The sequence below is a fragment of the Chrysemys picta genome, chromosome 23 (assembly GCF_011386835.1).
Source record: "Chrysemys picta bellii isolate R12L10 chromosome 23, ASM1138683v2, whole genome shotgun sequence".
Taxonomy (NCBI): Eukaryota; Metazoa; Chordata; order Testudines; family Emydidae; genus Chrysemys; species Chrysemys picta.
In genome coordinates this window covers 1,103,919-1,116,265 of record NC_088813.1, presented here as the reverse complement: position 1 = coordinate 1,116,265, position 12,347 = coordinate 1,103,919, and the positions used below count along the sequence as shown (strand labels likewise).

The following is a 12,347-nucleotide window of genomic DNA, read 5'->3' as shown; positions in this document are numbered from 1 at the left end:
CAGGGTGCCTCACTCATCACCCTTGCATCCAAGGGTCTAGAACCAGCTGCCTGTGCACACCACCCACTTGCCAGGCTAGGAGGTGAAGATGCTGAAGTTCACTGGCACAGCTGTGAGCTCCCACTCCAGGCAGTCTGCCCTGAGGAGCATCCCATAACGACTTTGTCAAAATTATGAACATTTCAGAGTTACGAACAACCTCCATTCCTGAGGTGTCCGTAACTCAGGAGTTCTACTGTAATAGGGATGATTAACTGGTCATGGTAACTGAGAATGACCTTTCTCCTTTATGAGCCACCTTCTCTGAAACAGAGGAAACTCAGACTTCATACATGTGCATTTACATAACCAAGTCACTTGGCTAATACAATACAAGCTGAATACCCCTTAGCATTTTTCCAAAAAAGAGATAGACTCATAGACTAAGTCCAGAAGCGACTGTAGTAGAAAGAGAGCCTAAGACATAAGCCCTAGTATCAGAGGCCTGAACTAAAGTAGTGGCCAAGCTCTGCTGATATAAAGCAAAGACAGGCTGTGAGCACAAGTCAGGCTCTGCCTGCTTGCAAGCTTCACAGAAACTGGCAAGAACAGGGCTGGTATTGCAAAAACACACATTCCTAAGAAGTGCTAGGCACAGGACATTTATGCAAACACATTCCAGAAGGATGGTTCCACAACACCTCAATATCAACACAAAGATAACAGGAACACACTGACCTCTCAAAGATAAGGTCAGGATGACAGTATGATGGATAGAGATGTTTTGCTCGAACCAACACATACAAGGTAATGGATGACTGGCCATGTCGAGGGGGGGGGGGGAATACATAACTTAGAATCATAGAAGATTAGGGTTGGAAGAGACCTCAGGAGGTCATCTAGTCCAACCCCCCTGCTCAAAACAGGACCAACACCAACTAAATCATCCCTGCCAGGGCTTTGTCAAGCTGGGCCTTAAAAATCTCTAAGTGGAGATTCCACTACCTCCCTAGGTAACCCATTCCAGTGCTTCACCACCCTCCTAGTGAAACAGTGTTTCCTAATATCCAATCTAGAGCTCCTCCACTGCAACTTGAGACCATTGCTCCTTGTTCTGTTATCTGCCACCACTGAGAACAGCCGAGCTCCATCCTCTAGTTGAAAGCTGCTATCAAATCCCACCTCACTCTTCTCTTCTGCAGACTAAGCAAACTTAGCTCCCTCAGCCTCTTGTAGTGGTGTATAAAATGGAGTCTCAGAGGGAATGCCTTTGGCCACTTAGGGGATAGTGGAAAGTCCCATCACTGACTGAGCTGCATCCATTGTCACAGGCATCCGGGGAGCTAGGACCGTGCTTTGTCAGCAATAAACCTAACCTAGTGCCTTTGTATCTTAACGGCTCTTGTGGTCACTGGACGTCTGCTGTGCCAGCTGTCTGCACAGAGCTGGGAGAGAGAACACACACAGCCAAACATGTGACTACAGAGACCACCGTGATCTAGTCCAGTGGTTCTCAACCAGTGGTACATGTACCCCTGGAGGTTCTCAAGAGGTCTTCCAGTGGGTACATCTGCCTAGTTTTACAACAGGCTACATAAAAAGCACTAGAGAAGTCATTACAAACTAAAATTTCATACAACTTGTTTATGCTGCTCTATACTACAATGAAATGTAAGTACAATATTTATATTTATAAATTATATGGTAAAAATTAGAAAGTAAGCAATTTTTCAGTAATTGTGTGTTGTATTTTTATGTCTGATTTTGTAAACAAGTAGTTTTAAAATGAGATGAAACTTGGGGGTACGCAAGACAAAATCAGACTCCTGAAAGGGGTACAGTAGGTTGAGAACCACTGATCTAGTCTGACCTCCTGCACTTTGCAGGCCACAGAACCTCACCCATCCACCCCTGAAATAGACCCAGAACCTCTGGATGAGTTACTGATGTTCTCAAATCATGATTTAAAAAAAGATTTCACATTACAGAGAATCCACTATTTAGTTTAAACCAGCAAGTGACCTGTGCCCCATGCTGCAGAAGAAGGCAAAAAAAATCCAGAGTCTCTGCCAATGTGACCTGGGGGAAAATTAGTTTCTGACCTCAAGTATGTCAATACAATACTAAATGAGAAACACCAGCCTTCCTGATCGCTCTCCAGCTAGTGTGTGGTGTTTTTTGTTTTTTTACCTGGGTGGATTGGCTTCAAGTTCTTGGAGCTTTTCTTCCAGCTTTCCTTGTGTTTCTGCCAACTCATCATACTCCTGATAAAAGGTTAAACAGATTCAGTCAAGTATTAGCTTTAAATTTCTCATTTTTAAATAAAAAACAAGGAGAAAGTGAAGTGTCCATAGTAAACTTACTGCCAAATAATGATCACAAAAACGCAATGCCACATGCATGTTTTTGTAGGAAAAGGAAAATATTTTAACACAAAGGATGAGATTTAGATTCTCCAAAGTTGAAAAAGTAAAGTTTTTTTTTTATTCAATGTTTATATTATGGTAGAGCACACAGGCCCCAATAAGAATGGGGTTTGATCCATCTCCCATTGAAGACACTCATATGTGTTTCAATGGCACTGAATCAGACCACTGGATCCTAAAAGTACTATTAGTTCAGCCACATTTCACACTTGTGATGTCCATTTCTGCAATCAAACGAATACCTTAAAACACAAAACCCTACTTTCCTGGATTGTCAGCAAACACTCAGGTCAGAGAATGTGATAAAATCCAAATGGTTCTCTCAGTAACTGGAACTCAACCAAACTGGATGTGATATATTTTCTATTCTTGTTTCCTTATTAAAGACTTTATTTCATTGTTGAATGTATAAAGTGAGATATTTCCAAAGTAAAAGAAAATAGAAAATATTAAAGCACATGCAGTACACCCAAGTTCAAGCTAGAATTTTAAAGGAAGACCTCTATAGACAGCTATTAAGTAATGTGCTGTATCAACTGATGAGGAAGAGCTCACTGCTGGAAGTTATGACCAATGTTCCCTCTAATTTTTTCCATCCATGTGTGGAAAGAATTTTGTTATGTGCACCAATATTGAGGTAATGTGCGGAAGCCACCAGTAAAAACAAGAAACCTAGATATAATATATATTTTTTAAAAGCTACCATAGGGATAATTACTCCAGCCATGACAGATTAGGCATTTTAGAACTCACTACTCAAAGAATTAAATTTAAGCATTAGAGAGAAATAAAATTATGAAATGCATAGACCAGTCAAAAAACAAATAACAGCACTTTGAAAGAATAAAATTACAGAGAATATATGTGCATTGCAGGAAGTACGAAGAAGTACCAAAAACATCACAAGTATGTGTTGGGAGGTGAGAGAGCGAGAGCAAGTGTGAGTGAGACAGACAGACAGTGTGGGTGTGCTGGCTGCTGGACAGTGCACTGTCTCTAAGCACATCAGCACTCACCAGTCGGAAGGCTTGTTCAGACTGCAGCAGCTGCCAGCAGTTCCATCTAACTCCAGAGCCCTGTTCCCCACTCTGCGTAGATGGGGTACATGAGCAGGAGGAAGAGGGACACCCTGACATCAGCGCCCCCACCTCTGTTCTGCACAGCAAGCAGGAAGGTCCTGGGAGTAGCTGGCAGGAGCTCCAAGGCAGAGGACAAGAACAGCACAGCAGCAGGGGGAGGGGCACATAAACAAGTCGCTGGATGTGCATGGCTCTACTAACCAAGTGTGCGGCACTTGATTACTCTTGCGCGGCCATGCAGCTTAGGTTGGTTTGGCATGATTTGTTTTTGACAAATCCATGCTGGCCATTCCTTATAACCTATTGTCCTCTAGCTGCTTACAAATTGATCAATAATTTGTTCCAGCATCTTTCCAGGTATCAAAGTTAGGCTGACCAGTCTATAATTCCCCAGATCCTCTTCACACACATACCCTTTATTAAAAAAGAAAAGAGAGGTACTATGGTTGCCCTTCTCCAGTCCTCTGGGACCTCAGTCATCCTCCATGAGTTCTCAAAGATAATTGCTTCAGCTAGTTTCCTTAAGTACCCTAAGATGAATTTCATCAGGTCCTGCGGACGTGAATACATCTAACTTATCTAAATATTCTTTAACCTGTTCTTTCCATACTTTGGCTGACATTCCTTCCCCCTTATTGTTAATATTAATTATGTTGAGTATCTGGGTCACCATTAACCTTTTTAGTGATGACTGAAGCAAAATTGGTGATAAAAACCTCAGATTTCTTGATATCAGTTATTAGCCTCCTTTCACACTAAGTAGAGGACCTCCACTTTCCTTCGTCTTTCTCCTGGCTCCTAATATATGTTAAGAAAAAAAAAATCTCTTATTGCCTTTTTTATGTACATTGCATAGGGATTCAGAAGAGTGCTCTAGAAGAGTAGCTGTTTGGCAAATGATGGCTTTGGAAAGGTCAAGGTCACAGGACAGGGATCAATCCAAAGTTGTGAAGTTTTCCTGTTTATTCTCTGCTGTTAACTTATTTTTCTTTCCTGTTATACACACAATGAGGAGAAGACCTTGATGACTTATGACTTTTCTCCAAAATTGTTGCAGTTTCTTACAAATTGAGGCCACTTTTCCAGAATTAGGAAAAAACACATTTAAAATTTTTTCCTCAGTGTATCTGAGGAACTTTATGGTCAACCACAGTGTGTGGTAAGTTCCTACCAAAGCAAACTTTTCAGAGGGGGCCCCATGAAAAGGGGTGGGGAGGAGAATGGTAGGAGCTCCTGGCACTATATTTCACTACCATAGCTGAGACTACCAACAATCCAGGAGCTGGGTGGTAGGGAAAAAAACAAATCTAACCTGTTGTGGGATGTCAAAGATGTCAATTTTCTTCATCCTGGGTGAAATGGATTAAGAGGCATGCCAAATAATCTTGGCATGTACCAGTAGCTTCTCATTTACTGGTAAAGCAATTCTGCATTTGTGATGGGGCTCCCAAAATATCAATGAGTCTTTCTTGACACTTATCAGTCCAAAGTATCTACCACACTGAACAGCAGCTACTGAAAATACTTAAGCAGAAATGAAGAAATTATAAAAGTATTCTCTTCTGCAGAGGTTGAAGGATGAGCTGTACCCTGAAGGAAAAGGGCATCCTCAAGATCACTATCACCCTTCTCATCAGTATCTATTTCCAGCAACTCTTCCCTAACCCACAGGACTGGGGGGACAAGTCTAGGAGAAAAGCGTAAGACTGATTATGGGAAGTGGAGGAGTAACATGGCCCTGGTTTCTTGATTATCCTCTTAACCCTGACTCCCTAAACTGAGGAAGAGGAGGGAAGAAGAGCTAATATACCATGGAGCATAATCAAACTGGTAATTGTGGGAACGAACAGATAAACTCCACAGAGTATCAGAAAAGCCAGGGGGAAGGCTTTTAAAGTTCTATGAATAAGATGGGGAGCCTATTTTCTCACATTTGGGAAACTATAATGTTTCCCATGACTTCGTCTGAGATGGATTTGGAGGTGTGCCCTAAAGGTATTAAATCATAGAATCATAGAATATCAGAGTTGGAAGGGACCTCAAGAGGTCATCTAGTCCAACCCCCTGCTCAAAGCAGGACCAATTCCCAGCTAAATCATCCCAGCCAGGGCTTTGTCAAGCCGGGCCTTAAAAACCTCCAAGGAAGGAGACTCCACCACCTCCCTAGGTAACGAATTCCAGTGTTTCACCACCCTCCTAGTGAAATAGTTTTTCCTGATATCCAACCTGGACCTCCCCCACTGCAACTTGCAAATCTAAGCTTCCCTTCAGGAAAAGACTGAAAGGGCGTAATGAATCTGTCTAAAATCTAAATGAGAGAAGTGATGGGGACTGCTCACTGGTTCCCACACCAGGTACTGGTGAAGTAGGACAGACAGTTTGGATCCAAGGACTACTCCAGAATTAATGGAATCAGGGGAACCACCTCAGTTCTCAAGCCTAGATCTAATGCACCTCAGTTTCAAGGCCTTCAGACTCATTCACGATTACTCCTGGTGCTATTCACAAGATGATTCCAAACATAAGCTGAGGGAGCATTCTGTTGCCTGGTCAGAGGTCCTGTAGCGTCACAATGTAATGAGTCAGGAGGATGTGAATGACTAGATCTAAAGAGCACTCAAGCTGCTTCACAAGTATTTGGATTCTACAGAGGAGCAAAACTGGAGAAATCCAATTCCTAGGCGCAAGCAGGGAGCACCAAAGGACAAATCACTCAGGCCAAAAGAGCCAATCTGGCATAAATGGAGCCTCATTCAGGCAGGTGAGCCTCTCGCAACCTCTGCAAGTTTCTTACATATTCATCAGTCACTGACATTTTGGCCTTCCAGGAAGCAAATCTCTTCGAACATGAACTTTTTCTTTCCAGATTGCCATCTCAACATGCACAGTAGTGGGATGCCTGTTTTGGACAGTGTCCAACGGTGCTGAAGCTGAACTGTGATCTAAAACTGGACTAATTCCTCAACACATTTATGCTCTTTAGCCTGAACTTTCAGATCCTGTTGAGACAGGAGCTCTTACAGTCCCATTATCACTTTCCAGAAGGCTCTAACACAGGGAACATGCACATGAACATGTCAGAGCAGTTTCACACAGCCAGTTCTTCGAAAAAGTGTTCTTGACACAATTTTACATAATCAGTTTGTCGTTCAGATTTTAAAGACAAAAGTTTGTAGACTGAAACCCTTGTATTTATGGCATTCTGTACCTTGCAGAGAGCAGTAAGATCTCGGTGTTTGCTTTTCACAAGGAACTCCGCAGTAATATCCCGAGGTGGTTTTACTTCAGATGCCTCCTTATACTGCTGATGGAGCTCTTTAATCTTCTCTTTTAAATTCACCATCTGGGAAGGGGAAAAAAGGAGCTTTTGTAACATTTACAGTGAAATTAAGAATTCTGCCTCAAAAACAGTCACATCACTGGTGGCATTTCCCCCCTTGTTATAGGGGATGTTACTTATAGGGGATGGACCTCACAGGGCACTACAGTAAGTACCATCAATCCTATATTTCTAGAGATTTTCTGACTAACATGCACATCATAAGCTATTACTGTCCTCTGGCAAAATGTACAGAAGGAACTGTTGAGGGTAGGAAAGATGCCAGAACTCTGTATGCTTTCTCCAGAGGGACAGCAGCATCACCTGTAACATTTGATCTGCACTAAATCTTCCAGTGTTTCAATCTTGTATGTTTCCAAATGACTAAACACATCTTTTTATTTACCTTAAGATATTTTTTTAAGGTGACTTTGTAAACAATTGTAAATTAATCTCATCACAAACCATATCTGCAATAAGCATTTCCAACAGAAGTGGTTATTACAGTGATGCTTTCAAGGAAGAGCTGGTTTGCTTTTACGTATTGCTTTTCACTGTCTCCATCCTCTCCATTCCATAAGTATTCCCAGTCTCGTCCATGTTTGTCAGCTGTTGGCACAATCATTGTTGTACATTCTTCCAGAGGGTCCTATTTTCTTTATATGGGCTTCTTGTGCTCATCTGGAAGGTCCCTACCACATCCAAATTTAAGTCACCCTTAAACAGCCACTTCTGCCATGATGGTTACAGTGAATCAAGGCGACATCTATATAAACTGTCTACTTTCCCTGGCCTCTGCTTACTTGTTTGCCTTTAGACTGAGTTTCTCAGAAGCGAAAAGAAGTGTTCTTCAGTGCTAAGAAAGCCCCAGCTTAATAAAATTAATAGTTTCCCTGGGGCTTGCCTGTCAAAACACAACTTCTCCTTGTGGACCAAAAAAGCATCATTATTCATTTTTGAATAGTGTTGTTGCCCTCCTTATTGATAAAATGCAGATAAAATTTCTTTATTTCTCAAGGTCTAGTTCCTTTTCACATAAACATTAAATGTAATGATGGTGATCAGTTTCTGAAATCGGTTTCTCCTTTAAGTTCCTAGTAACTTTTTCCAGTGCATTTGTAAGGGAAGGAAGTGAAAAGAGTATTGCATCCATGTGTGCCACAATGAGGAGAAGGTCTGACCTTGTTAAGGAGATCTTTCAGCTCCTCTTGAGTTTTTACTATCTTCTTCCAATGTCCAATCTGTTCATCCTTCACATGCTTTTCTTGCAATCTAGCGGTGGGGAACAGAAGCCACAGATCGTTTTAACTGGGAAATCCTAGTAAGCTACATAGTTTTCTCATTATCAACATCTGAGCCATGAGTGTAAGGTAATAAAGTAGAACTCAGAAAAGTGTCATTTCAGTAAAGAATGGAGTGTATTCTTCAGCAACTGTACAACTCATGAAAAGAAAGCAGTTGGTTAGCTAGTAGCTAAACATAGGACAGCCTACCAAAAGCCAAAGGGTAGAAATTCTTACTTGCAGGAAATGTTTCCAAACAAATAGGATTTAAACTTCATGCTGGATCACACTATTGTGCTATGTCAAATATCCATTTATTTTATTAATTGCTAATCACTAATGGAAGAGGAATTTTCAAGGCAGATACCGGTTAAGGTAACATTCCTCATCCTGTGTCTACAAAGCAGTACTAAAAATGTGGAAAGGGTGTGCACACAAATGCTGGACACAAGATGTGCCAAGTGGCTGCAAGAAACCAAGATTATCAAGAAGTCATCATGACTATGTACTTCAAGAAAATCCAAACAGAATCCTTACTGGGGAAGACTCAGGTAATTTCCATGCCTGATTTCAATACTGACCGGGAGGAAAATCAAGAAAGAGAAAACACAGCAATGGAGAAAGGATAGAAGAATGGATATTAAGAGGAAAGATAGTGCCAATATCATTGAAGCTAATAGTCAAGTAGGCTTACCTAATCAGGTGAGGAATCCTTGCAAAACCAAGCAGAAACCATTAAGATGATACCAATGCAAGGAGCCTGGGTAACAAAATGGAGAAACTAGAACTACTGGTGCAGGAAGAAACTAGATATTACAGGGATAACAGAAACATGGTGGAATAGTCATCGTGACTGGAGTACAGGGATTGAAGGGTATGTGCTGTTAAGGAAAGACAGAAATAAAGGTAAAGGTGGTGGAGTAGCATGATGAGGTAGACTAAAGAAATTAGAAGTGATGGAATGGATAAAATAGAGTCTGTGTCCAAATCATTTTGGGGAAGAAATCTCCCAGAGGTTCTCCTGGAGCACTGTTTGGGATTGACTATAGACCCCCAGAATCCAATCTAGATATGGACAGAGACCTTTTTAAATTAAATAAATACTATTGGAAATTGTGTGAATATGGGAGACTAATTTCCCAGATATAGACTGGAAGACAAGTGCTACTAATAATAGTAAGGCCCAGATTTTCCTGGATGTGATAGCTGACAGATTTCTTCACCAAACAGTCACCGAACCAACAAGAGGTGATGCCATTTTAGGCTTTGTTTACACTGGAAACTGAATGACAAAACTTGTGTCATTCAGGAGTGTGAAAAAAACCACGCACACACACACCCCCCCCCAAACGACAGAAGTTTTGCCAAGGAAAACGCCGATGTAAACAGCGCTTTGTCGGCAGGGGTGCTCTCCTGCCAACAAAGCTACTGCTGCTCGTTGGGAGTGGAAATTTGTTGTCGGCGGGAGAGCTCTCTCCCTTGTACTTATAGCAGGACTAAGTATTATTTTAGACCATGCCTGACAGATGTTTGTCTAATCTGCTCTTAAAAATCTCCAATGATGGAGATTCCACAACCTTCCTAGGCAATTTATTCGAGTATTTACCCTGACAATTAAGAAGTTTCTCCTAATGTCCAACTTAAAGTGCAATTTAGGCCCATTGATTCTTGTCCTATGAACAATTTTTCTCCCTCCTCCTCCTTTCATCATTTTTGTTGCTCTTCTCTGGATTTTCTCCAATTTGTCCACATCTTTCCTGAAATGTGGTGCCCAGAACTGGACACAATACTCCAACTGAGGCCTAATCAGCACAGAGTACGTTGGAAGAATTACTTCTTGTGTGTTGCTTACAACACTCCAGCTAATACATCCCAGAATGCTGTTTGCTTTTTATTTCTTTTTGGCGAAACAGTTACTTTGTTTACTCATTTTTAGCTTGTGATCCTCTATGACTCCCAGATCCCTTTCCGCAGTACTCCTTCCCAGGCAGTCTTTTCCATTTGTATGTGTGGAATTTATTGTTCCTTCCTAAGCGGAGTACTCTGCATTTGTCCTTATTGAATTTCATCAGATTTACTTCAGACCATTTCTCTAGTTTGTCCAGATCATTTTGAATTTTAATCTTATGCTCCAAAGCACTTCTAACTCCTCCCAGCTTGGTATCATCTGCAAACTTTGTAACTGTAATCTCTCTGCCATTATTTAAATTGATGAAGATTCTGAACAGAACTGATCCCTGCAGAACCCCACTCGATATGCCTTTCCAGCTTCACTGTGAAACATTGATAACTGATTGGAAAACCGTTTCCAGAGAAGTTATGCGCCCACCTTTTGATAGTTCCAGCTAAGCTATATTCCCTAGTTTATGAGAAGGCCACATTAGACAGTATTAAAAGCCTTACTAAAGTAAAGATACGCCACCTCTACCACTTTCCCCCTATCCACAAGGCTTGTTACCCTGTCAAAGGAAGCCATTAGGTTGGTTTGACATGATTTTTTCTTGACTGTTACTTATCACCATATTATCTTCTAGGGGTTTGTAAACTGACTGCTTGATTATTTGCTCTTTCTGGTGTGGAAGCAGAGAAAACAAAAAGTGAGAACTCTGTTTTTCTCCAACACTGGGTACTGAAGTTAAGCTGACTGGTCTGTAATTCCCTGGGTTGTCCTTATTCCCCTTTTTATAGGCTGGCACTATATCTGTCTACCAATCCTCTGGAATTTCCCCCATCTTCCATGATTTTTCAAAGATAAGTTTATGGATGGGATGATGAAACTGCCTACAATATCATGTAGCCAATCTACAACTGCCAGTTGCAAATATCTTCAATGGCCAGTGATGGGACACTAGACGGGGAGTTACGCTCTGTATTACTACTCTCTGAGTTCTTTCCCAGGTGTCTAGCTGCTGGATCTTCCCAAAATGCTCAGGGTCCATATTTGGGATTGGGAAGGAATTCTCCCCCCCACCCCGCCCATTAGATTGGCAGAGACCCTGTGAGTTTTTCATCTTCCTCTGCAGCATGGGGCACAGATCACTTGTAAGTTTAAACTAGTGTAAATGGTAGATTCTCTGTAACTTGGTCTTTAAATCATTATTTGAAGAATTCAGTAATTCAGGAGAGGTCAGACTAGATGATCATGATGGTCCCTTCTGGCCTTCAAGTCTGAGACTATTCATTTCTATCAGCAAAGCATGAGGGCACTTACTGGATGACAACTTCCAGAGCCTGTCCTAAGGAGACTGGCTTGTTATTGAGGACATTGAAGTCCAGCTGATGACTGAGATAGGAGGTGGCCTCCAGCAAACGGTTGAATTCCTGCTCCACCATTTCATCTTTCTCTTTAGGAACCTGAAAGTCAAAGAACAGATTTGTCTCTGTAAATTAAAAAAAAAAAAAAAAAAAAAAAAAAAAAAGCACAAAACACCAAAGCTCCAGATATGAACACTTAATTAAGGTGGAAACTAACAGGTGTGGAGTGGAGGCTGGTAAAATTAAGAAGTCCGGAAAGACTTCAGAACCATGAAGCTTAGACTTCCTTTTCCATTGTGGTGCTAATTCCACTACAAGATATGTTTTTAATTCAGTAACACAAGTTGCCTCCAATCCTTCCCCCTCAAAATGTGAGTGCTGTACATAGCAATGAAGTACTATGCAAAAGAGCAAGGCAGAGCACGGACACGTAATGTTACACTGGTGCTGATAGAATCATTACTTTACTGCCCTGTGTCATACACTTTAAAAAAGCTCTAGTGAACAAAAAGAAGCTGAGGGCAGGCACCTGTAAGTTTTGAAGTCTTCAATTCTTCAAAATGATCAGACAAGAAAAGTATGCCGGGCATTAAGGGATAATCTGCCAAATTCTTCTCTTTCTCACCTCTGAATTGGCAAACAGGCAACTAGCATTGTTTACTGGGCTCCCCCATGACTGCAAAAAACAAGTCAGTATAAAGAGGCTTCCTCAACTAAAGGATGAAGTCAAACAACTGAGGTCCAATGGCTCACCTGTGGGCCATGTCTACATTCTTTCGGATGTCAGAAAGGTGCACTCTACTGAGCGGTTTGTCACCTTCCAATGAGGCTTAGTGCACATCAAGCCTTCAGAGAGGGCCTGAGGTACACTGATCAGGCAGAAGGAAAGTACTACATATGTGGAAGCTTGGCTACAAATGGCGCAAGCACTGCCCCCTGCCAACCTCATCTATTCCTAGATGAAGTAGAGATATTGCTGGTAGCCAGATAAGTTTTTCAATCTTAT

The 12,347-nt window shown here is 41.5% G+C and overlaps 1 protein-coding gene across 6 annotated transcripts in view; it reads right to left on the bottom strand.

Annotated features, from left to right (window-relative positions):
* The window catches only part of KDM1A (lysine demethylase 1A), a 169,095-nt gene that overhangs the window by 82,341 nt on the left and 74,407 nt on the right, over nt 1-12,347 (bottom strand). For all 6 annotated transcript variants that reach the window (XM_065576832.1, XM_005309377.4, XM_065576829.1 and 3 more), the window contains 4 exons: nt 11,298-11,440; nt 7,985-8,075; nt 6,693-6,827; nt 2,170-2,243 (listed from right to left, as the gene is read on the bottom strand). In XM_065576832.1, the coding sequence (XP_065432904.1) occupies nt 2,170-2,243; nt 6,693-6,827; nt 7,985-8,075; nt 11,298-11,440 (443 nt within the window). The remainder of the gene's footprint in view (nt 1-2,169; nt 2,244-6,692; nt 6,828-7,984; nt 8,076-11,297; nt 11,441-12,347) is intronic.